At 36.6% G+C, this 27276-nt stretch overlaps 1 protein-coding gene across 5 annotated transcripts in view; it reads left to right on the top strand.

The window, feature by feature from the left end:
• Nucleotides 1-27276, top strand: part of pex5la (peroxisomal biogenesis factor 5-like a) — a 96828-nt gene that overhangs the window by 58816 nt on the left and 10736 nt on the right. For 4 of the 5 annotated variants that reach the window (XM_065264904.2, XM_065264909.2, XM_065264903.2 and 1 more), the window contains 8 exons: nucleotides 4075-4269; nucleotides 4522-4639; nucleotides 8621-8717; nucleotides 8932-8961; nucleotides 12271-12366; nucleotides 23639-23755; nucleotides 25101-25244; nucleotides 26700-26770. In XM_065264904.2, coding sequence (XP_065120976.2) covers nucleotides 4075-4269; nucleotides 4522-4639; nucleotides 8621-8717; nucleotides 8932-8961; nucleotides 12271-12366; nucleotides 23639-23755; nucleotides 25101-25244; nucleotides 26700-26770 — 868 coding nt within the window. The remainder of the gene's footprint in view (nucleotides 1-4074; nucleotides 4270-4521; nucleotides 4640-8620; nucleotides 8718-8931; nucleotides 8962-12270; nucleotides 12367-23638; nucleotides 23756-25100; nucleotides 25245-26699; nucleotides 26771-27276) is intronic. The other variant, XM_065264905.2, reaches the window with a different exon arrangement.

Here is a 27276-nt window from a genome sequence, read left to right on the forward strand (position 1 = left end):
ATATATATATATATATATATATATATATATATATATATATATATACAGTAAGGAAAATAAGTATTTGAACACCCTGCTATTTTGCAAGTTCTCCCACTTAGAAATCATGAAGGGGTCTAAAATTGTCATCGTAGGTGCATGTCCACTGTGAGAGACATAATCTAAAAAAAAATCTATTTTTAGCAATTTATTTGTATGATACAGGTGCAAATAAGTTTTTGAACACCTGTCTATCAGCTAGAATTCTGACCCTCAAAGACCTGTTAGTCTGCCTTTAAAATGTCCACCTCCACTCCATTTATTATCCTAAATTAGATGAATCTGTTTGAGGTTGTTAGCTGCATAAAGACACCTGTCCACCCCATACAATCAGTAAGAATCCAACTACTAAAATGACCAAGACCAAAGAGCTGTCCAAAGACACTAGAGACAAAATGGTTCCCTGTAGGAAAGGGCTACGGGGAAATTGCCAAGCAGCTTGGTGAAAAAGGTCCACTGTTGGAGCAATCATTCGAAAATGGAAGAAGCTAAACATGACTGTTAATCTTCCTCGGACTGGGGCTCCATGCAAGGTCTCACCTAGTGGGGTCTAAGAAAGGTGATAAATCAGCCCAGAACTACACGGAGAAGCTGCTCATTGACCTAAAAAGAACTGGGAGCACCGTTTCCAAGGTTACTGTTGGTAATACACTAAGACGTCATGGTTTGAAATCATGCATGGCACGGAAGGTTCCCCTGCTTAAAACAGCACATGTCCATGCCCGTCTTAAATTTGCCAATGACCATTTTGATGATCCAGAGGAGTCAGGGTAGAAAGTCATGTGGTCAGATGAGACCAAAATAGAACCTTTTGGTTATAATTCCACTAAACGTGTTTAGAGGAAAAAGAATGATGAGTACCATCCCAAGAACACCATCCCTACTGTGAAGCATGGGGTGGTAGCATCATGCTTTGGGGGTGTTTTTCTGCACATGGGACAGGGCGACTGCATTGTACTAAGGAGAGGATGACCGGAGCCATGTATTGCGAGATTTTGGGGAACAACCTCCTTCCTTCTGAACTTCCTTCAGTTACCTGACTGATCTAGAGAAGATCTGTGTGGAGGAGTGGGCCAAAATCCCTCCTGCACTGTGCGCAAACCTGGTGAAAAACTTCAGGAAACGTTTGACCTCTGTAATTGCAAACAAAGGCTACTGTACCAAATATTAAAGTTGCCTTTCTCAGGCATTCAAATACTTATTTGTAGCTGTATCATACAAATAAACAGATAAAAAAATCATACAATGTGATTTCTGTTTTTTTTTTTAGATTATGTTTCTCACAGTGGACATGCACCTACGAAGACAAATTCAGCAAAATAGCAGGGTGTTCAAATACTTATTTTCCTCATTATATATGACTTTGACTACTTTGAATCACTAAAACCTCACACAACACTTTGGTCCCAGAAAATTCTTGTAAAACTGTCAGACAAGCTTTTGTGTGAACGCAAAGATGTCCCATACATTTTCTGGGGTCGCTCCCAGAAAAAGACCTAGTAACATTGCCATAAGATACATGGAAAGCCCTCTGTGTGAACAAGACACAGAAACAATGCTGTAAGGGGCATGCTGTAGTGCAAGTTATGGTTCAGACGACCAGAAATGTCTGCAAACTGGAGTGAAGCAGTTATCAGGGAGCGCATTACTATTCGTGCTGAAGCTGAAATAACTGATAATAAGCAAACTTCAGGCGCTGCAGAGAAAAACCTACTAAGTGCAGGACGTCACATGTCTTTATGAGATAACGGTATGTGTGTAAATGCACACACAGATTCCGGAAAATCATTGGCAGTGTGAATTAACCAAAAATCAAACGATCCCAAACAAATCCCGGAAGCCATTTTTGTGTATTTTCCGTAAAGTCTGTGTGAAAAGGGCTCAAGTGTTGTGGTTGCAAAGATGGCTGATAAGCCAATTTCTTTGTCTAAAAGTAAGCAGAGTGAACAGGCGAGTGCTGGAGCCAAGTTTGCCAGAGATACGGTGTGATGCTGGCGCTTATGCTTGTGTTCTTCTATTCGACTTATCTTACACCCCAACACCTCAGATCTAGATAGATAGATAGATAGATAGATAGATAGATAGATAGATAGATAGATAGATAGATAGATAGATAGATAGATAGATAGATAGATAGATAGATAGATAGATAGATAGACACTCTTAAAACAGCTGTGTTAAAACAGCACATTTTGGGTCTAGTTAAAGGAATATTACATTTTCTTAAAAGAAAAATCCAGATAATTTACTCACCACCATGTCATCCAAAATGTTGACGTCTTTCTTTGTTCAGTCGAGAAGAAATTATGTTTTTTGAGGAAAACATTGCAGGATTTTTCTCATTTTAATGGACTTTAATAGAGCCCAACATTTAATACTTAACTCAACACTTAACAGTTTTTTTCAACTGAGTTTCAAAGGTCTATAAACGATCCCAAACGAGGCATTAGGGTCTTATCTAGCGAAACGATTGTCATTTTTGACAAGAAAAATAAAAAATATGCTCTTTTAAACCACAACTTTTCGTCTAGGTCTGATCCAGCGCAATCTAACGTAAATGCGTAGTGACGTAGGGATAAATATATAAAACGCACATTTGCGGACCATTGTAAACAATAAACTGACACAAAGACAATAATTAGTATCAGTTGACATACAACAACGTAGCAACGGTCCTCTTTCAACACATTTGTAAACACTGGGGCGGAGTTTCGCGTTCGTCTTCTGTGACCTCTTGACGTCATGACGTATTGCGTGGGGTCACATCACGCATCACGACCTGATCTAGACGAGAAGTTGTGGTTTAAAAGTGGATTTTTTTTTTCTTATCAAAAATGACAATCGTTTCGCTAGATAAGACCCTTATGCCTCGTTTGGGATCATAGTCCTTTGAAACTCCGTTGAAAAAAACTGTTAAGTGTTGAGTTAAGTATTAAATGTTGCTCTATGGGCTCTATTAAAGTCCATTAAAATGAGAAAAATCCTGCAATGTTTTCCTCAAAAAACATAATTTCTTCTCGACTGAACAAAGAAAGACATCAACATTTTGGATGACATGGTGGTGAGTAAATTATCTGGATTTTTCTTTTAAGAAAATGGAATATTCCTTTAAGGACAACACATAACACATTTCTGTGTTATTATTGGAACAACTCATTTTGTGTTATTTTAACAAATCTTGTGTTGTCCCTATTATTTATTTGAACACAAAATCAACACATACTGTGTTAAAATATCACACAATGTGTTATTAATGTGTAGATATAGATATTACATAGATATGTACTGATATAAGTGGACTGCAGCATTCACAGGCTTTAGTGAAAGTTTAAGCATTAACAAGTTTTTGTAGTTCAGGACCTTAGAATGTATTATGTGTGGTTGTCTGGCACAAAACATGTGTGGTAACTTGGATTCAGTGCTGATATTTGTGCCAGAATATTGAAGGTGCATTCAGCCCCTCAAGGCTTGAATCATGAACTCATCTGTCCTGCTGGCATCTACACGCATAAGTGACCTGCATGCCAAACACCTGCTAATAAAGACTTCTGTTCTGCAAGACACTGTCGTACAGGATGCAGTTAGATTGGACGGACGTCTACAAAATTTTACATATGGTAGCAACTTCTGAATTGTTAATTTCACCAGTTCCCAAATGCTGAGTACATTCCCTTAGGATATTTATAAACATGGTTTCTGAAAACTTTATCCTCAGCATGAAATTTATAAAATTCTCTTTGTTCTCTTGGTGAGGAACATGCACTTCAAAGTTTATTTGACCCCAGCCCCTTCGGCTGTCGAAACTGCTATTGCTATGGCCATTCAGGTAAATAAGTGCCAAGAGCAATAACTAAGCTTGTGTTTTTCTCAGCTTTTCTTTCCCTGAGCTTTTGTTTATATGTTAAATTGGAAATGGGCAAAAACTATTTATTCAGTGTTCCACAATAACATTTTTTCTTTCTGAAGCAGAAAGGCGAATAAAAGAAGAGTTTCCCTGTCAGATCTCTTACCTTTCTTATTATTTTCTGTGTCCAGTACTGTCCTCGTCTTTGGACCTGCTGGATCTGAGTGAACCCAGCGAGAGAAGACAGAGCAAAGACAGGAAGAGTCCTCTTTCCTCTAAAGGGACACTGTACAGGAAGAAGCCAGATGAAACAGAGCTGATTCAGGTGGACGTTGAACAGAGTATACCCTGTTCTCGCGCACCTGAGAAAGTTTCTCTTGATTTAGGTATAAAGTGGTTACAGACACATTAAGTAAAGGGCTAGAATGCCCAAAAGTACTTTTACAGATTTATAAATGTGTTTCTTCATGGCATTAAATGAATATTTCTTTGTATTTTGCTTTAGGCTGTACTTTTTAATATGTGTATACAGTATGTGCTATGCAAATGCCTCTGGCTTCAGTTGTTTTTGCAGTTTACTTTGGTCCTGTTATGTATATATATTTTTGTCAAGCTGCATGGCCTCATTTACCTTGCAGTTGCAGTTCCATCTTCTTTGGAGAAATGGGAGGAACTCAACCCACATCCAGAGAGAAATGGAAGCAGAAAGTGGAAACTTGAGAGAAGACGTTCATCAAAAAACTCGGAATTTGTGTGGTAAGCAGCAGTTTCTAAAATAGTTTGTTCAGATAGAAAAAATATACTGTATATATGTGTGTGTGTTTGTGTGTGTTTATATACAGTTGGGGTCATGCCATGCTATTTCATTGTAATTCATGTGTTTTTTAAGACGTGGCTAGATTGTAGTAATTCATACAACCACATTTGTAAATTTTTAAACAATTTGCTTTTGTCCCTGTGATGTTGGGGTTAGGGCTGGGGTTTTTAATATTGATTTTTTTCATATTTTATGTACGAATTCATACCAATTTGCCAAATCGTAAAATACGTACAAACTCTTGTGGTCATACGTTTACTGTCAAATGTTATTAATCAGTCTGTAATGCTATCTCATGGCAATTCATTTGTATTTTCTACTCTATCTCACCGTAAGTCATGTTATAGTCACGAAATATTTGATTCATTTATTCATCCTATTGACACAATTTTTCGCTTTTTGTGCCACTGGAGCACAAATTTATTTTTCGTGTCACTCAGCACAAATTTTTATACTTCATTTATATTGTAATTTTTTTTTTTTTCTCATAGTTTTTCTTATTTTTAAATCATTGTCGCTAGGGGTGTAACGATTAACCGTGCAAATGCGCGTTTTCTCAATGAATGAATTTGAATGAATTACGGTGAAATCCCGGCACATCCGAACGCCAGGGTGCACTCTCATGCAGAAACTCCCTTTGTGCCACAGAAGAAGTAGCATTACAAAACGCTATACAGGAAATGTCTACAGGAATATTTATACGCTGTTCTTCAAATTGTTTCAGGTATTTTCATGATAATAAATAATATTTAGAATGATTTTTATATAACGAGTGTTGCTTTTTTAAATGCACGTTATGGACGACTCCGACTCATAGTGATTTTAGATTGATAAGGACTTCCTACTGACCAAATGCCGTAGTACACGCACAACCTGTGCATTAAACAAAGAATCGCAGCCTTGCAATTCAGAATCGATTTCAGACAGGCATTTTTAATGGGACACGCGATTGAATCGTAACATCCCTAATTGTCGCTTGGGGTTAGATTCGGGGTTTGCATTAGAATGTAATTTTATGCATTGGTTTCTACCACTGATCTATATAAATGACTGGATTGCGCATGACGTCACACTTGTGAAGCCACCGCGCCGCCATGTTGGTATACCCAAACGTTCTATTAAATCAATGGACGTTATCAGATTTTAATGATAAAACATCACTTTACTCGTCTTCGTTTTTATATGTGAAGTTACCCTGTACATTATTACAACACAAACGTCCAAAGCATGTAAATAGTTATTTACTGAAAGTTTTACATTTTGCGTTTTAATCAGTTATTATACATTCATCTTTATTACAGTATCAGATCAGCAGACATACCGCAGCATATTTAGTATTAATGACAATAAACGTGCTCATTCTGAAATTTAAATAAATAATCATGCTTTGTATTTATGTGCATGCAATAATTTGATAGTTTTGTAAATATGTTATCTAAACTTACAAGTTACCTAAATTTATTTAGAGAAATAACGCTGACCGTCACAGTGTAGCTGAATGTCAAAAAAACTTTATTTATACCTGTGTGATTAACAAATGCAACAGACACACTCATCTTAACGTTTTTTTATAAATCCATTATCCTGCCCGATTAAAACATAAACATTGCAAACAACACCAGAATTAACAAATAATTAACGTACACGTATCCTAAAAATTAACCTTGTGACCTCAATTTTGATCATGATTTTGAATGGAAGTCAATGACGCTCTCTGCCGGTTGGGTATACCAAGATGGAAACTCTGCGCTGGCCTCACCTCACTCGGTTACGTCAAGCGTTCTATGCGCAATCCAGTCATTTATAGATCAGTGGTTTCTACATGTTTTTCTTCTGCTTTTAAAACTATTCTCGCTTGGAGTTGGGGTTAAAGTTGGGGTTTGGGTTAGGATGTCACAGAAAGTGATTCTAACCCCAACCCCAAGCGACAGTGGTATAAAAATAGAAAAAAACAATGATAAAGAAAGTCTTACCACAGACACGAAAAACTTTTTATAGAAACTATAACATGAATTTCTGTGAGATTGGATTGGTATTTTATGAGGTGGCTAACTCGTATTAATTAATGAACCACAATTGTTCATTTTTGAACAATTTGCCTTTTCCCTCTTGACATTGGGGTTAGGGCGGTTTTTCATGATAATCACATTTTATTGCACAATTAACTTTTTATGAATTCATATGAATTAGTCAACTTGTAAAATATGTACGAATTCTCGTGAGATCAGTCGAATGGGAAACATGTGAATATCTTTTGTAGCTTTCGAAGTGCATTAATATATGAAGAATAAAATCTTTAAACTAAATTTTAATAAAAAATGTTGGCAATCCATATACTGAACATAGGACTATAGTAGTAAGTTAAAAGTGCATATTTTGTAGATTCTGCAAGCCGTAGATGATATATATGTAAACCGCACACCTAACCTGTCAAATGTCTTTAAAATAGGCAATGTTTGTGGTTACCATGATATAAGAGGAAAGATTTACTCCGGTCCTTCAAATTATTTAAACATAATGCACACCCACGGTGTAACGGCACCCTGCTAACCTTGGGTGTGCATTATTTTCAAATAATTGAACGGGCTGTCATCAATTATTCTTTGCATATATTTGAAGAGTTTGGTTCCAAAACGCAATAAATGCCATTTTTGAAAAAAATAAGTTACTGCCAAAATCAGTATTATATCAGGTCAGTATTTAAAAGTAAATTCTTAATTTTATGCAAAATCCAATATTCGCCGTGTTATTCTGTCATCTTTTCTCCCTTTTTTCCCAAAACGCAATAAATGCCACTCATCCTTTTCCTCATAATGCAATAAATCCGCTCCACAAATTACAGCGCACCATTCCACGCAATGTAAACAAACAATGGCGGCACGTTGTACTTCGTGATCAACAAACAAACAAAAACAAAATAATACTTTGATGGCATTGATAAATCTGTGATGGTTTTCTGTGACGGGAAAGAAATGTAAGCCATCAACATCTAATAATTTACACGAGAGGAACTCGAAGACAGGTGCTTGTTCTCCCGACAGCATCACGTTTCTGTCATGCTAACACATTGATCTCAGGGGATCTTATAAATTTTTTTTCCATTATTTTACTCAAAGTCAACGAAAATCGAGCAGGACCAAAACATTTTACAGCTGATCTGTGTAAAATGTTAAGCGACGACATCAAGTATAACCGCAGCAATGACAGTGATCTTAATATGACAAAGTAAGTTTTTTGATTAATGCCATTAATTTTTATTTTTTTAATCAGTGTGTACAACTGTTCAACTAAATGAATATAAAATGGTAAAGATGAATGCACATTTATACACTGATTGAATAGATTTATAGCATTTTGAAGAAAAAACGTGTCATGGATTTATTGCATTTTGTGGGAGAAAAAAATCGTTTTTATAATAAATCTTTAAAAATCAAGTTATGGATTTGAATTTTTTATGTTTTTATAACCTAAAGATGCTATGTGAAAGTTTGTAACAGAAAATAGTGGTTTTCATCTTGTCACTTTCTTGGTATAAAAAACAAGTTTTTACCGAAATTTGTCAAAATGGATTTATTGCGTTTTGGAACCAAACTCTTCATTTATACAACGGGTCTGTTGAATGCTGTATTCTGATTGGCTGAGAAATGTTCCGTGGGTATGCATTAATTTCTGATAACCGCACACCTAACTTGTTAAATGTCTTAAAAATAGGCACCAGAGCAATGTTTGTGGTAACCGTGGTATAAGAGGAATAATTGACTCCGGTCCCTTGAATTATTTGAAAATAATGCACACCCGCGGTGTAACAGCACTCCGCTTTGGTGTGCATTATTTTCTTATAATTCAATGGCCCGTCGTCAATTATTCCTTACACATAAAACACCTTTTGTGAACATTTGTTTCTTCTGACACAACCACAGGTCTATGGATTGCAAGACCCAGCCAGACACCACAGCCCCCAGGAACTCCCTGGAGGTAAATAATAAAGCAGAGGCAGAGGCAGCACAAGTAACTCAAGTAAGTGCAATTCCAAGAAGCCTTCAAGCGTCACCATGATAACATCTCCACACGTGTCAGTGACTTACACAAGTTATTTCCCATGTGTCCCACTCACTGTAGCAGACATTTCGCTATGAGTCCATTCACTTGAACCGTGGCCAGTATGTCTTTAAACAACCTGTGCTCGATGCATAGTCGTTCTGTGCTAACATCTAGAATTCTTTATTTTCAGCTCAACAGGCAATTTGTTAGTGGAAGACATGTAAGCTTTTTCTGTGCACTCTCTGTGTATGAATCGCTGAATGGTCTATGCATTTGCACCATGGCAACAGCATCACCACCAAATTCAATACAAAAAAGCCTGAACCATTTTGGCACTACTTGAGCTCCATTTATGCCAGCTAATGAACTGAAGTGTCTTTTTCACAGCTTGCAAGGATTTAAAAATGTTCTTGCTCGTGGTGCTACAGGGTACAAATGTTACACGCTTCCACCTTCAGTGAAGCATGCAGGTCTGTTGTATTGCTGTCTGTCATTATTACATTAATTATCCATTAAGACAAGAAGACAGAATCTTGTCAATATATTGCTCACGAATGCAATTTAAAATAATTGAAATGAGATTACACCAAATGTAATTTTCCATTTGTGGGCACATCCTTTACTACTTTTACTACTAATTTCCGACCCCTCGGGTGTTCATAAACAACTGTATTTATGTAAACAGCAGGAACTTACATCTTTTTTGTATCTAGGTGTTTCTTCAACTACAGGACACTTTATAAAGTAAACTCCCTTAAGGCATACTCCAGCCAAATGTCAAAATTACCTCATTATTTACTCACCCTCAAGCAATCCGAGATATGTCCATTATCTTTCAGATGAACACATTTGAGGTTATTTTTGTAAATGTCCTCCTTACTCTAAAACAGTAGAAAATAGGGATCAGGGCACAACTTCTGATTTTAAACACCAAAAAAGTGCATCCATCCTTCACAAAAGTAATCAACAAGGGGTTAATAAAGGTCTTCTTAAGGTAATCAGTGCGATTTTGTAAGACAAATATCCATATTTCAAACTTTATAAACTATAATAGGCTAGTCATGCAATTCCCGAGAGAGTTTTAGCGTAGTGAGCATGATGGCCTAGTTACCAGAAGCTATTTATTATAGTTATTAGTTTTAATTGAAATCAATCCCTAGATCATAAATGTGCCTATAGTTGCAGGAACACCAATGTATACGCTTTCTATTTATTTCCTGAAGCTTGTATATGGAGCGCAGACAAACCATCTGACCCATTTCAAAGATCCACCGTACATCTGTTAAGACAAGTTATTATCATAAGCAGTCATTACACATGTGACCTGCATGGTTCTTTAAAAATGAGCTCAGATCAGTCTTTTCACCACAATGGGGCTGGAGAAATGGAATATGTAAACGGTAATTGTTGCACTGACATAAAGTTTGACAAGACACATTAAATGTAATTATACAGGGCTGCACATTGAAGCACGACCAATTCTGATGCCTCCATTATAGCCTCCCGTATGAAATCCGTTTAACTTGGTAACCTTGGTAATTGATTAATATCCATTGAGGCAGGTGGAAAATACTTCATCGTCATCCTTTGATTCAGTTTGCCTGGAAGGCTTTGTTATACTGAAAATTAAATTGGGAGGGATGAAAGTTTTCCTCTGATAGCTCAGCACTTGACATTTAGAGCGACCTGAGAATGAAATACAAAGCTACGGGCAGAGGCTGATTTTTAAATGGTCACATAATTCATTAAAATGCAATTTAAAGTTTTAGGAGCATTATAACCTTGAAATTATTATCCCTGAACATTTAAAAAACATATGTAACCAAATATATCAATAGTTTTGACTTTAAAGGGACACTCCACTTTATTTCAATCAGCTCATTTTCCAGCTCCCCTAGAGTTAAACACTTGATTTTTACTTTTTGAAATCCATTCAGCCGATCTCCGGGTCTGTCAATACCACTTTTAGCATAGCTTAGCATAATCCATTGAATCTGAGACCATTAGCATCACGCTCAAAACTAACCAAAGAGTTTCGATATTTTTCCTATTTAAAACTTGACTCTTCTGTAGTTTCATCGTGTACTAAGGCCGACAGAAAATTAAAAGTTGAGATTTTCTAGGCCAATATGACTAGGAACTATACTCTTTTTCTGCCGTAATAATCAAGGAATAATAATAAAAATATCAAAATTCTTTGGCTATTTTTAGGGTGATGCTAATGGTCTAATCCAGTGGTTCCCAAACTTTTTCAGCGTGCGGCCCCCCTTGAGTAAAGTGCATTTTTTTGCGGCCCCCCAAAAGAAAATTTATGACAAAAACAGTTTTAAAATGTAATATTTTAATTAAACAAAAATATAAAATTATACCTAGTAGTGCTGTTGGTTAGTTGGCTTATTATTTTTTAGGTTTAATTACACAGAATTCATGATAAAAGAATGTATTTTATAAAATGTCATAAAACTGGGGCCCCCCTGGCACAATCTCGCGGCCCCCCTGGGGGCCCCGGCCCCAATTTTGAAAACCACTGGTCTAATCAGATTCAATGGATTATGCTAAAAGTGGTACCGCCAGACCCGGAGATCAGCTGAATGGATTCCAAAACGGTAAAAAACTAATGTTTAACTCTGGGAGCTGGAAAATGAGCATATTTTTTAAAAAAAAGTGGGGTGACCCTTTAACAGATCAGCGAATGTTAACAGAAGCTCCTGTTCTTTATGGTACACCCATGGACCACAAAACCAGTCTTAAGTCACACAGGTATACTTGTAGGAATAGTCCACAATACAATGTATGAGTCAAAATTATAGATTTTTCTTTTATGTCAAAAATCATTAGGATATTAAGTAAAGATCATGTTCCATGACGATAATTTGAAATGTCCTACTATAAATATATCAAAACATTATTTTTATGAGTGGATGAAGATGCTGAGGACTTCATGTGGACAACTCAAATGTGGACTTTTTTTCTTAATCTAACAAACCATACATCAAAGCCTATTCAACTTTCAGATTAAGATAAATCTCAATAAAAAATTTGACCCTTATTACAGATTTTGTGGTTCAGGGTTCACAAATGTCACACTCTAGCCTTAAAGTCTTAAAAAATAAAACCCTAAAGTTATTACTGTTCTGCTGTATGTTGCTTGATTTCTGTTGGTGGGTGGCACAGACATACAGCAACGCATCAAAATGAATGGCTTTGCCGCATGCGCAGCATGTCGTTGGGTGTACTGTATATTGCTGAAAAATTACAATTGACAATTCATGCTGAGCGAAAGTCTCCCGCCATGCTATTTTCAGATTTGCATGCAGAGAAAGGTGCGCAAAGGTAAGTCAGTGCACAAGATTAGTCAGTCCGGAGGCATTAGGTGTGGGCAACAACACCTTGAATGAGAGAGAGACACAGAAAGAAAGAGAGAAACGATAACGTTGGCATTTCTCCTTGCCTCTGGCATAATGTGTTGTCAAAGAGATGCCTGACCATGTTTTCTCTGACTTTTGCTCTGCGTACGTGTCTCTGACAGGGCCGTCTGAGCAAAGACCAAAGGTATGGCAGCACACTCCTGTCCAGGAATCAGTCTCTGGAGGAGGAGTTTGAGAGAGCAAAAGCTGCAGTGGAGGTAAGAAAAGACTCTCTCATAACCAGAGCGGAAGATGGAAATATCCATTAGCATCTCAGCCGTAGTTTTGAGGCGCTTTTTCCAAGAGAGCGGAGGGGAGGTTGTGCTTTCTTGAGATCAAGTGTGTTAAGCACTGATCAGCAGTGACACCAGTGCTTACATTTTCAGCGAGAGGAGAAAATGGCTCCGCTTTGGTGTGATTGGCTGATTAGCCTACTATGCAAATGTGATGATTTCCGTCTATCATCCGTTCTTTCAGATAGTCCTTAAATCTATATTAAAGGGACAAACCGGTGTAAACAAGATAGTTAGAGAATAATCAACTCACCCACGTGAACATCTACCCGTTAGTTAAGCCCAAAATTAAATGAATTTGAAATGACAACATTATGAAATAATCCTACAAATGATCTGATGATTTGATTAAAGGTGCATCTGTAAATTATTATCATCTGTATACTTGCAACTATTACAGTTTACTTAAAGTGGACATTTCACAAGACTTTTTTAAGATGTCAAATAAATCTTTGGTGTCCACAGAGTACACATGTGAAGTTCTAGCTCAAAATACCCAACAGATCATTTATAATGGCATGCTGAAATTGAAAGTGTCCTTTAAAATGCAAATGAGCTGATCTCTGCACTAAATGGCAGTGCTGTGGTTGGATTGTGCATGTTAAGGTGCGGTATTATCCCCTTCTGACATCACAAGGGGAGCCAAATTTCAATTAACCATTTTTACATGCTTGCAAAGAATGGTTTACAAAAACTAAGTTACTGGGTTTTTTTACATTTTCTAGGTTGATCGAAGCACTGGGGACCCAATTATAGCACTTAAACATGGAAAAAGTTTGATTATCATGATATGTCCCCTTTAATGACAAATTATCTGAATAGATGGATTAAAAGAATGTAGATGGACTTTGCCTTATGATCCATTGTTCGACTGGCATATTTATACAATATGATGTCTCAACACAAAATATATAGAACTTAACTTTATTCTTGTTGGCATTTATGTTTTGATATGGTCTCACGTAGCATTGAAAGAGTTGAGGGGAAACCTTCTGCTGTCATGAGTAATGAGGCTCTAATTAGACCCAATTAATAATTTATTATAATATCGCCAATGTTGCTCATGAAAGTAGCTGAACCATAAAACAACTTTCCATTGCTCGATAAAAGAAGAAAATAGGCTAGTCATACAGCATCAGGTGGCAGATGAGAATGTATTGTGCTTACAGAAACTAGATATGACTTAATTCAACTGGAGACCCTGTAGTCCAACATCAGTTCCTCTGCTTCAGTGATCACAACCGTTAATGCATTGAAAGAAATTTACTCCCTAGAGATTAAAATAACATCTGGATAATCTGGACATCAATCATTTAACCAAAAAATTTTTTGATACACCAGTTATTTATTAAAATCCGGGCAGTCTTGCATGGGAGGGAGACATGTGATGGGTCCTGAAATCCCAAATTGCCCATTTTGAATAAACCAATAACTAAAACCTCATTGTAAAAAATGAAATTTGGATCAAATTTACTTCAATGGGTAACGTCTAAAATTTCACATTTTCACTTAAGTGAGAGGTTTTAAGTTGAAAAAAATTGAGATTTTAGGTGTTACCAATTAAAGGTGCAGTGTGTACATTTTTGCAGCATCTAGTGGTGAGGTTGCGCATTGCAACCAACGGCTCAGTCCACTGCTCACCCCTCGCTTTTGAAACGCATAGAGGAGCTACGTTAGCCGCCACCGGACAAACATGTCATCGTTTGAGACAACTTAGTAAAAAAGTTTGTCCGTTAAGGGCTTCTGTAGAAACATGGCGGTACAAAATGGCGACTTCCATGTAATGGGACCCTCTGTGTATTCAGATAAAAACATCTCATTCTAAGGTAATAAAAACATAACGGTGCATTATGAGTTTTGTATAATATTTTGTATAATATTTTGCAGATCCTTCTAAAAATTACACACTGCATCTTTAAAGTATTTTTTTAAGTTGATCCAGCTTTTACTTTTTACAATGCTGCAAATCAGGAATTGCTTTTTACCATAACAGGAGCATTTATGCATGTTAAAAGTGCTAACTTTATGTTGTTTCGATGGGTATAATGTTGTGTATAAGCAGCACCTATTGTATAACAGTGCATGTGTTGCAGAGGATAAATGCTGAGGGCAAAAACAAGTACACATGATTAATAGAGGAGAAAAGGAAGGACATTTAAAAGTGAGACGAACACTTTCAACAAAACTGGGCCTGAAACTTCTAAAAATGAAGCCAATTTACTTAATTTTCAACAAAGCATTAGTAAATAGAGGAGCTTAACCTTGCAAATGTTAATCTTAAACCACAGGAGATCAAACTAAAAATAAACACATTGTAAAAATACATATTAAATAAACATTAGAATTAAATAGAAAAAAATGAATTAATGATGTAAAAAATGCCAGAATATGTAGTAGGGTTGCAGGTCACAGGGTTGGAAATATAGTCCAAATTAAGCTACATGTAGTGATTACTAGTAAGGGACCAAATGTTATTTTGTAGTTATCAATATTAGATTTCATTATATTAAAGAGAGATATTTTCCTGCAATTAGTATTAGTAATTAGTATTAATAAAGTGTCAAACATGCAGTTTGAAAGAGGGATGGAGCGAAGACAAGATTCTTAGTGCTGCAAAGGAAACAAATGGAAGATTGATCGATAACATCATCCTTGGGTTTCAATCATTACGGGAACCCTGGCCTTCATGCAGAGAGCTGCCCTTTTCCCTCTAACCACCCCCCTCCCCAAGCAACCTGCATATATTTAATCTGATTATTAGAGAAACAGGAACCTAAATTGACCAGAAAGCGACTGTCTGGCACAGTGAAGCTAGTTCACAATCATTTTCATTTGCTGATGTCCAGTGTGAAGAAATATCTCGGAGCCTATAAATGAATTTAAATGGAAAAAGTGCCGGTCCCTCTGAACAGTGCATGAAGATGCAAAACGGAAAATACATTTACGCCCAGCAGTCTTAAGGGAGGATCATGTTGAGATGTAGGAAACAAAATGCAACTGAAATTATGATGTGCTATTTGGAAACAGGCAGAGACGGCAAGAGGAGAAAATAGGCTATGGGCTTTACTCCGGTAGTCAGTGGCAAAGATAGCACAAATTTATATTAAATGTAGGGATTTAGATGAGCTTAGGGCTCCTGTCTGCAGAGACTCTGTTTCCACACATCAACTGTCATAAATCACAATGGATTTATGAAAAGAGTCGTGAATATCAGAGTGTCAAAATACTGTGTCTCTAAAGCGAATCCGAGACCAGTTATATTAAAATAAAGGATTTTAAATCAGACATATAAGCTTTAAATTTGTAAGAGCATTAGTGTTAAGGACTCTACAATACAAACTGTGTAATCGTTTCATCTTCTTACATGCACTGTATAAGTTTTGGATGATGCAAAATGACAGACATTTATCGACAAAATCAGGAGAGAAAAATCCCTAATTTCTTTACAAAAATATACAAAAGCTGTCACTTTTAGTTTTAGTCACATTTTAGTCACTTATAAACTTGATAGTTTTAGTCAAGTTTTAGTCGACGAAAACACAAAAAGGTTTTAGTCAAGTTTTAGCCGACAAAAACGCAAAAAGGTTTTAGTCAAGTTTAAGTCAATTTTAGTAAAAAAAGTATTCTTTAACAAATTAATTTAGGTTAAAAAGTGCCTTGCCTTGTTATTTAAATACACCACAAAAAGTATTGGAAATGGGCTTAGGTTTGACAAGTAGATGTAAAACATTAAGCTTACCTTGAAATGTGTCACAAGCCGAATGTCGAGTAAAATTGAATGTATATGATATGGTAACAGCGTGATTTGTTAGTTACCTTTAAAAAAAAAATTAGCGTGATGAGCCTTCAGGTGCCGCTTGAGGTTGGTGGTATTCTTCCCACCTAGTTTGTGGCCACATTTACCGTCGTCTCCCAATATGCATTCCGTTTTTCTTTTTGATGGATTATACAGAAAGAATGTCCATAAATCATCTCGTCGTTTCCATTTATTGGTGTCACCACCACGGTCCTTCGAACTCACCACAGCCGCAGGTGTGTTGTTGTTGGAAATTTGGTGCGCGAGCACGGCATGGCGGTAGCCGGGTGGTGGGCGTGAGTGAGACTGTCGCTGCGTCCCAAACCGCATACTTCCATACTATATAGTAGACAAAAAGCACTAAGTCTCGTACTCTTTGCCTACTATATAGTATGGAAGTAGGCAGTTTGGGACGCAGCAAGAGTTGACCCAAAACAAGGATAGGAAGCAGCAGCATTGCTGATACTTTTTAGCTAAAAACAGACAGATTTCACGCAAAATAGGCAGAAATGACATGCATTGTAAACGTCAGACTTATAATCATTTTCGTTCCGTCTCGTCTCGTCAACGAAAACTCGAAAGCGTATCGTCATGTTTTCGTCACCTTAGAAACATTTTAGCTATTCATCGTCGCGTTAGCGTCATAAAAAATAGGTGCGTCAACGAAATAATTTTGTTGTCGTCATCGTTGACTAAAACAACACTGCAGCACATCAACTAGATTCGCACAACTTCTGTCCTGGAAATATTATTTTCTAGAAATAAAATTATGAGGGACATTTCTTAGTAAATATTAGTATGAGTAAATGGACTGGAATAATATCCCAGCAGTTTGGTTAAAACAACCCAGCATTGGGTCCATTTTAACCCAGTGCTGTGATTAACCCAGCCATTTTTACAATGTAAACTGAATTTTTTCTCCTATGAGTTCTAAATTTAAGCTTTTTTCAAAATATGATTTGATCCCATCTCTTTTAGTTTTGATGTGATTAGTTTTGATATGAAGTACAGGAACTTAACATTTTAAGGCAACCATGTAACTTACTTTTTTAAGTTGAACCAACAAATCTTTTTTACAGTGTTAAATTATGAAGAGAGCAAGTGATCTAACCTGTCCACATGCTTTGTAGAATTTAAATTAACATCTTGACTCATTAGTAAAAGGTGCAGTGTGTAATTTTTAGAAGCATCTCTTGACAGAAATGCTAAATAATATACAAAACGATATTATCAGTGGTGTATAAAGAGCTTTCATAATGAACCGTTTGTGTTTATTACCTTAGAATGAGATGTTTTTATCATACACTGAGGGTCCCCTTACATGGAAGTCACCATTTTGTGCCACCATGTTTCTACAAAAGCCCTTAATGGACAAACTTTTTTACTAAGTTGTCTCCAACGATGACATGTTTGTCCGGTGGTGTCTATTGTAGCTTCTCTATGTGTTTCAAAAGCGAGAGTTTAGCAGTGGACTGAGCCGTTGGTTGCAATTTGCAACCTCACCACTAGATACCGCTAAAATTTACACACTGCACCTTTAATGCCCATCAATAGTTTTTGATGAGCATTCACAGTTATCTGTCAAACTTTAAATGTTGTACATTGATTCATAAACCCTGATTAGCGCTTTCCTTGCTCATTAAAACACAGCTTTGTGCCTTTATAGTGAATAAGACACATAATTAAAACAGAGATTGTTTAACCCTGTAGCACATACATCTTAGTAAAGATGTACATTACATTTATCTGATGCTTTTATCCAAAGCGACTTATAATTGCTATATATGTCAGAGGTCGCACACCTCTAGAGCAACTAGGGGTTAAGTGTCTTGCTCAGGGACACAATGGTGTGTCACAGTGGATTTGAACCCAGGTCTCTCACACCAAAGGCATGTGTCTTATCCACTGCGCCATCACCACCACCACCATCATCACTGAAGATGTTGTAAAGGTTTTGTTAATGAATCAATTATGTTTGTAAGAATACCATATATGTACATTTTTAACCTCTGGGGTAGTCATGGTCAGCTGACATTGGCTTAACTTAGCACCAGTGGTAGCCGGTGCATTTTTTTTTGAGGGCGCTCAATGCGAAGTTTGTCACAACATGTATGTAGCCCGTCATGTATGGTTTAATTTAAAATATGCGTTCTCCGTGTCAATTGATCATATATGTGCATCACGTGTCTTTTCAAAAAAAGTGCCTGCTGCAGACGCGTCTAAAAGGTTTATGATTAAAGAGATGCTCGCGTTTGCCAGATACTCGCATAATCTCATGCGTAATCTCAGTTTACTGTTAAGGGAGTGTCTTGCGTGTATTTTGTGAACGTCAGAGTCTCTTTTATCATAAATGGTTTTGATGCGTGTGCAGCAGGCACTTATTTTGACAAAATACGTGATGCACATAGGACAACTCGACGTGCAGAACACATATTTTAAAACACAAACAACACATATGACACTCCGAACACTTATTTTGAATTTGTGCCCCTCGGATAAGCAGTCATGAGCCGCCACTGCTTAGCACCCTATTCTATATTATTACTACGCTCGCTAGTACAGTTTTTTCCTGCATCTATTTATGGAAAGCTGCTTTGAAACAATTGTAAAAAGCGCTATATAAATAAAGTTGAATTAAATTAAATTGACATTTTATGCATTTGGCAGATACTTCTATTCAGATTGTTTTTCTAATTCTAATCAGTGTTAAATGTGTTTACTGTGATCAAACCCATGACCTTTGCATTCCTCTGCACACAATGCTCTACAAATTGAGCTAAAGGAAAACTATAATGTACTATAGGTTTTGTGTACCTCCCAAATAAAAATAAAGAGATCAGATTTGTAAACAAAAGGTCATTTGTTTCAGAAACACCAACCAATTAGAAAAGACCTTTTCACCCCATTGGATCTGGATGGCCTTTATCATGTGTGTCTAGGTTGAAAAGGGAAAGATTGAGCACTGACCCCCTTCAGTGTTCCCGTTAAGGTTCCTGTCATGGCCTGCAAAGCTCCTGACAACATTTTAGACTTAATTGCATATAGTCTATAGCTCTATTTCACACTGTCCCCATGGAAAAGAAATACAACAGAAGTAGAGGAATTTTGCTTATAAAGATGTCTGTCTTGAATGACGGATAATGTCATAGGGGATTCAGCAATGCCTTCTTTCTTTGTGTCCAGCTTCAGGGCATGTCTTAGCATTTCTCTCATTATTCTCACCATGAGTGTTTTTCACTGTTTTAATGCTCTTGTTGCTTTTTTGACATAAGCTTTTCAATTATACAGGTTGTTTTACAAATATGAATACTTTAAGAATTGTTGATTGTTGAAGGGCCTTAATAGGGATGTTATCTTAGGGTAAGAAAGTCATATGGAAAGTATTAAAATTCAAAATAGATTTAGCCAGGAAAAGCTATTTTGCAATTTTAAAGGGGACGTTTCACAAGACTTTTTTAAGATGTAAAATAAGTCTTTGGTGTCCCCAGAGTACATATGTGAAGTTCTAGCTCAAAATACCATATAGATAATATAAGAACATGTTAAAATTGCCACTTTGTAGGTGTGAGCAAAAATTTGCCATTTTTGGGTGTGTCCTTTAAAATGCAAATGAGCTGATCTCTGCACTAAATGGCAGTGCTCTGGTTGGATAGTGCAGATTAAGGGGCGGTATTATCCCCTTCTGACATCACAAGGGGAGCCAAATTTCAATTACCTATTTTTACATGCTTGCAGAGAATGGTTTACCAAAACTAAGTTACTGGGTTGATCTTTTTCACATTTTCTAGATTGATAGAAACACTGCGGACCCAATTATAGCACTTAAACATGGAAAAAGTCAGATTTTCATGATATGTCCTGTTTAAATCTAGAACAGTACTAACATAATAAAAAATTATATGTTATACCTAAATAATCATGCATTAAGTTATATTAACCAAAGTTGTGGAAACACACTTTAACTATGGGCAGCTGTCTGTGTTCCTGCTTGCAAGGTGTGATATACCAACGCTATTGGATATAACAAGATGTAGCACTGCTTTTACTATGATAGGGGACCATGCAACGCTCAATATGGCCGCTCTTGTGACAGAAGTCCTGCCTAAAAGTTAAAAAAACCAATCATCAGTAGATAAAGACTCATCAGTCGTAATCGCGTCATCGCATGTGCATCCGATGAAACTGTCTATACAGAATCACATGAGGTGCTTGCCAACCTGTGCGCATGCAAACAACCTTGAAAACAGGTCAATTTGAGCTTAAGAAACAAATGTTACGGTATGGTTGATGTTGAGGTTTAATTGTTGTCTTTGCCCATTTAAGTGAATACAAATTTTGTTTAACCAAAGAAAGTTTGTAAAAGCATTTGTAGCTATAAAAACCATAACAGTCCTGCATGCATATGAACGAAAAAGGACAATTATTTATTAAAGATAGAGATAATCTAAGCTAAAATCTTAAGTTTACTGATTTTCTATCTTTAACATCCACAAAAAAAAAATTTTTTTGTTACACAATAGGTTCTTTATAGTGTAAAATGCTTCTTCAGATTATAAAAAGTAAGAAAGAAATGTTTCTTTTAAAATCCATTTTGGGTGTCATTGCCCACTCTCACGCCTCACCCTATCGCTAATGGAAATGTTCATGCTAATGTTAATCTTACTGGGGAGAGAACTAATTTTAGGAACATAAATGAATTATGATAAAGTCGACAAAATCTATGAGAAAAGTCTTCAGCGAAGATGTGTGCTATGATGGATGTCCTTAACCCAAATCTTTTTACATTTAAAAGTTCAGTCAGACAGTCTTTGCCCAGCTGAAAGATAATGAGTCTTCAACTTTAACCTTTGACTAGTTGAATTCGCACTGTGCTGAATTGTTTAGGGACCAATTACTGTAATTGGCCACTTATTGAGGCTGTTGCCCATCAAAAAGATGGAGGGGCGTTTATGTCCTCAGCAAGAGATGTGTCATTGAGCAAAATATCATCTCGTCAGCTTTCAGTTGCACAACATTTGAAAACCCTCATCATAAATGTAATCTATGGGGGAATCAAGATACACTACGAACGCTTTTGAAGAGTAGATAGCTATCTTACAGCAGTGCTTATGAATATGGTCCATATTGTAGGTTTACAGAGACTCATGACCTATATGGATTGTGATTGTTAAATGTACACTTAACATTGGTTTTTAAGCTGGCGCTGGGGCAGTACCCTTAAAGGGATAGTTCTGCCAAAAATGATATTAAACCCATGATTTACTCACCCCCAAGCTATCCGAGTTGCATATGTCCATCATTTTTCAGACAAACACATTTTCGGATATTTTATAAAATGTTTTAGATCTTTCAGTTGATTAAATGTAATGTTACGGGGTCCACCCATTGTCCACGACCTTCAAGTCCACAAAAAAAGTGCGTTCATCCTTCACAAATTAAATCCAAATGGCTCCAGGATGATAAACAAAGGTCTTCTGAGGGTAATCCGCGCGGTGTTGTTGTAGAAATATCCATATTTAAAACTTTATTAATGAAAATAAATACCTTCCGGTAGCGCCGCCATCTTAGACCCCTCTGTATTCAGGAGAGAGTATTAGCGTAGTGTACGCACTTTTCTTAGTGACGTATGACAAATTCGGAGGGCGGGGGCACAGAGCAGCAGCAGAGTAACCTCCGTAGGCTGCGTAAGCTCTCATCCTGTAACACAGTCTCACCCCATTTCGTCAATATTTGACGACACTTGACCATTCGTCAATATGTGACGCGGAGGGTATACCTTTCGCGTCATTTTTTGACGAACTGGGGACTTCAATACTATTACGTCCGTTGCATTCTCTTCTCCTATTTTCTTACCAATTTCGCGTCGGTTTAGGGTTAGATTACGCAAAATTAAACCGTGTACGCGAAATTAAACAGTGTACGCGAAATTAAACAGTTGTCACCTGGCGTTGGGGTTAGAAACAGTTGTCACCTGGCGTTGGGGTTAGAGTTAGGTTTGGGTAGGGATGTCATTATGTAAATCTAACCCTAAACCGACGCGAAATTGGTAAGAAAATAGGAGAAGAGAATGCAACGGACGTAATAGTGTTGAAGTCCCCAGTTCGTCAAAAAATGACGCGAAAGGTATACCCTCCGCGTCACATATTGACGAATAGTCAAGTGTCGTCAAATATTGACGAAATGGGGTGAGACTGGGTTGCATCCTGAATGCGGACGCGATTAAGATGGCGGCGCTACCGGAAGGTAGTTATTTTCGTTAATAAAGTTTTAAATATGGATATTTCTACAACAACACCGCGCGGATTACCCTCAGAAAGGACGCACTTTTTTTGGACTTGAAGGTCGTGGACTATGGGTGGACCCTGTAACATTACATTTAATCAACTGAAAGATCTAAAACATTTTATAAAATATCCGAAAATGTGTTTGTCTGAAAAACGATGGACATATGCAACTCGGACAGCTTGGGGGTGAGTAAATCATGGGTTTAATATCATTTTTGGCCGAACTATCCCTTTAAAAAAAATGTCCTATATGTACTTAGCTATTTTACATAGGAGCAGGTATAGATATGTATACATTAAATCCTTTGGGTTACTAATATAAAGACTTTATTGTAGGTGCAATGTTGTACTTTTTAAAAGGGTATCTCCTCAATGACAGCTAGGGACAAAATTGTGACCATTATATTGACAGTGTAGTGGTAATGGCCAGCTGATAATAAAGCATCCATGGTAATTGAGCAGTTTATTTGCACACGCTGCATTGTTTTCTGGTGAGACGTGTGATTTGTTTTAACGTAAAAACCTTTAAATAAGCCACTGACAGTATTAAAATTTTGTATTTGCGTGTCTGGAGCATCTAGTCCAACAAAAACTCTAATTGCATATATTTTATATTTAAGCACTTGTTAAACTGGATTACAAATGGTTAGATACAGAAATAGGCTACTATGCACACCGGCACAGCTGTTTTGTAAATTTGGCCATAAACATATTAGGGCCCTTTAATCCATCTTGTACTCTTGCATTAATTGCAAATGTTTCAGTGTACTCAGTTCATAACCTAATGCTACGTGAGAGGAACACTTTTGATTAATCAAACCCCTAAATGAGGTTTCCAAAATGGCCTAGACGGCTGTGAGTTGAATGACTAGCGTGGCTGTGTAAGTTTCCTCTTGCCATCAATATTCATGCGCATTGATTCATTATTCAGATTGCTGAGCACAGGGAGTTCAGAGACATGTTGATACAGTATCAAGACATTCCTAAGTGCTCCACACACCTGCACAGTATCAACTAACCACTGAAATATGCCCAGAACTTGATGTTGTGGATTCTTCTGTGAGCTACATCTTAGTCCAGTTTCTGTCTTTTACTTTGTTTTGCCTGTCTCTCTTAGTCCGACACAGAGTTTTGGGATAAGATGCAGGCGGAGTGGGAAGAGCTTGCACGCAGGAACTGGCTAACAGAGACTGATCAACCACTGATTCCTTCCAATGTGTCTCCTTATGAAAAGGTACAAGAGAAACTCATATGCACTTTTTGAATCTAATGATATAATATATGGGTCAGTGACAAAAACGGTTTGGCAAGATGAGAAATTCAAAAATATAAAAAAAAAACGTGTTTTAAAAGCACGCATCAGGTTTATTTCAATGCACATAGTGTATTTATGTTAATTTTATGCAATTAAAAATCACATTTGCACCATTTTTATGAAAGTTAAGACTGAACGGGCCTGAAAATGTCTAATGGTGTAACCGCCAATTGCGCCAAAGAATGAGAAATATTAATGATGTTATCCACCTTGATGGCATGGAAGTGTAATCATCAAAAAAAAAAAAAACATTTTAAAATATAATTTTATTAGTTATTTCTAAATGTAAATTTTAATGCATTTTTGTAATAATTGTCCTGACATATACTGAAAACAGCTGTTTTCTAAATAATCTTTGACAAATTATGTAAAAATGTATGTAAAAAATAAATAAATAAATATATTACACAAAATGTTATTTCACATTTTTTTTTTATATATATATATATATATTTTTTTTATTATTAATGTATATATATATTCTATTTAAAAAAATACTACTTACACCAATTGACACAGACTGGCTACACCAAATTGACATTTTTGCAATTATCCCCCAAATATTGTTTCAAAATTAAATAAAACCAGACATTTTAGACTTGGTCCTCAAAAAAGAGAATGTATGCAAGTAATCTGAAAATTTATTTTGAAATTTTAACCCTTTTACATTTAATTGAACCATACGGACACAAAATAATTATCGTCACGTCATTGACCCATATATTATCATATGACAATATAATAATCATATTATTATTTGTAATAAGTCAAGTGATTACTTAATCGACAGTTATACATGGATTTAAGTATTGTTGTCTATTGTGTTTTCATAGCATGATTTGAGAACACTAAAAATGCTGGGTTGTTTTTAACCCATGTTGGGCAAAACACATCTCTCGGTTAAAACTGACCCAATGCTTGGTTGTTTAAACCCCCAAGTGCTAGGTAATTACAACTCATGGTTTGTAATAATTTGTAACCCAGCTGTGTGTTCTGTGCAATATTTAGCCAGCATGGGTTAAAAACAACCCAGCCTTTTTAGCATGCATACTGTCACCATTTCTCTTATTTCATTAATGACCTAAAATGTAATGAATAATCCTGAATATTCCGTATTAATTGTCAAATGATTCAAAATCAATGTATTCAGAGTCTTGTATATTCAACTTTAAATCTCATTTATAACAGGGACCCCACTGTAAAAAAAATTTTTTTAGTTTTTTTAAATGAATCACATATTTGATAATTTCCTTGTTTTCCTCAGGGATACTACTTCCATACAGATAACCCTTTTAAAGACTGGCCTAATGCATTTGAGGAGGGATTACGGAAGTCAAAAGAGGGAGACCTGCCTAACGCCGTACTGCTTCTGGAAGGAGCCGTTTTGCAGGACCCTCAGGATTCAGAGGTGAGCGAGTGGGCTCAGAAAAACACTGTTAGTCGTTTAATTTCATCAAATCAAAGTCCGCACAGCTTGAAAACAGTATGCTATGTGTTCTGCCAATCAAAGTCCTTTGACATCCTTTGTACCATTCCTACAGCGATAAGTGCTGTTTGAGTTTTTGCCCACACTGAACGTCTTACAGATCATGGCATGATTAGCTAAGTCGGGGGTTTCATATTCTCAAAGATTTTCAGCGAGAGCTCTGTTTTTGTGGTAGCGGTTGACAGTGACTGATGGAAAATCATTAACACAGCGAAAACTTATTAGGTTTCCTTTTTCTGACAAATTAATGATGTAATAATTCACTTAAATCCCAGAGAGGATTATTCCTGGGCTCCTGGTAGTATACCTTGCCTCTTGTCTCTAAGCTGAATGTTAACAAATATTACTAAAGAAATGCAATTTTAGAGATATTTGTCTTTTTAAAAAATATCATAAGTAGGCTATACTCACTGTACCGTGCCAAGTGCAGACACAGCCAACCATGAAAACATATTCCATTAAATGTCACAGCTTTAAAAACAGCCTTATCCTACATAGCCTACAGTTAATAAGCATATATTTAATAAATTGGTATTACTTGGTGTTTATATCCCTATAAATGCTTCATTACGGATAGCTGAACTGGTATAGCATTGCATTAGCCGCTTTGGATAAAAGTGCCAAATGCATAAAATATAAATAAAGACTTCTAGAAAAAATTCATATACCTAATACCAGTGTCCTACATTTAAGTTAAGACCACAGTACTTGCTACTATGAAGGTTGCATATACAGTACATCCAACATTCAGTGGCAACACAAATCCAATCAGTTCCTCACAAAACTTGTTCGCCGTTAAAGGAAAACACCACAGTTTTTCAATATTTTACCGTCTTTTTTACCTCAACTTAGACCAATTAATACATCCCTATCTTTTTTTGATGTGTGCACTTAATCTTTGTATAGCACGTTGTAAATGTGTTAGCATTTAGCCTAGCCCCATTCATTCCTTAGGCTCCAAACAGGGATGAATTTAGAAGCCACCAAACACTTTCATGTTTAATTTTGTGCCACCATACTTACTTGTGTAACTACTCATGTAACAGTCTTTAAATAGGGAAAACATGGAAGTGTTTGGTGGCTTCTAAATGCATCCCTGTTTGGATCCTAAGGAATGAATAGGGCTAGGCTAAATGCTAACACATTCAAGACGTGCTGTACAAAGATTAAGTGCATGCATTGAATAAAGATAGGTATGTATTAATTTGTCTTAATACAAAAAGTTGAGATAAGAAATAGTAAAATATTGAAAAACGGTGGTGTTTTCCTTTAAGAACCAGTCATTTCCCCCAGTTTAGCACTATACAATAGAACCTCCTCACCAGATTCAGGGTGATAACCCCAAAGTTTATTGTTCAATATCGATTTTCTTTGCAGGCTTGGCTGGTGCTGGGAACCACTCAAGCAGAGAATGAGAATGAGCAGGCAGCGATTGTCTCCCTCCAGAGGTAAGGCAGTAACCTTACAAGATGTTTGTATACATCTGATTGGCCTGTGAAGAGCTAGAGTGGTCACGTTTAGGACTGGACTGAATATGTGGGCAAAATAATACAACCTGTTAGAATTCTGATGCATCATTGGTGATTATGGTGTAGGTACCCAGACAAAAATAAACTCAAGATAAGAGAAATAAGAATTAGGGTTTAATCTTAAAGTTAGCTCTTTCAGAATTAAAATGACAACAAGTCCTGATGCAGAGAGGAAGAATTTCACACAAAACCTCCACGCCATTATCTGTGACACCAAATGAGACAAAGCTCTCTGCTGTGCCGTCCTTTGCTTGAGATAAAGAGCTGCTGTAATAACCCGGTGATCCAATTAAAATTGCATTGCCTAAGCAGGGAGGCCTTTGGGAGATTGCTTTCAGTTTGTATAGAACAGCCAGCCATCATCTCATACAATGTTCCTCTGAACGACTGGAGGGTGAAAACTCCAATCTGTGTGTGTTAATCAG

This window comes from Paramisgurnus dabryanus, chromosome 7 (assembly GCF_030506205.2).
Source record: "Paramisgurnus dabryanus chromosome 7, PD_genome_1.1, whole genome shotgun sequence".
Lineage (NCBI taxonomy): Eukaryota > Metazoa > Chordata > Actinopteri > Cypriniformes > Cobitidae > Paramisgurnus > Paramisgurnus dabryanus.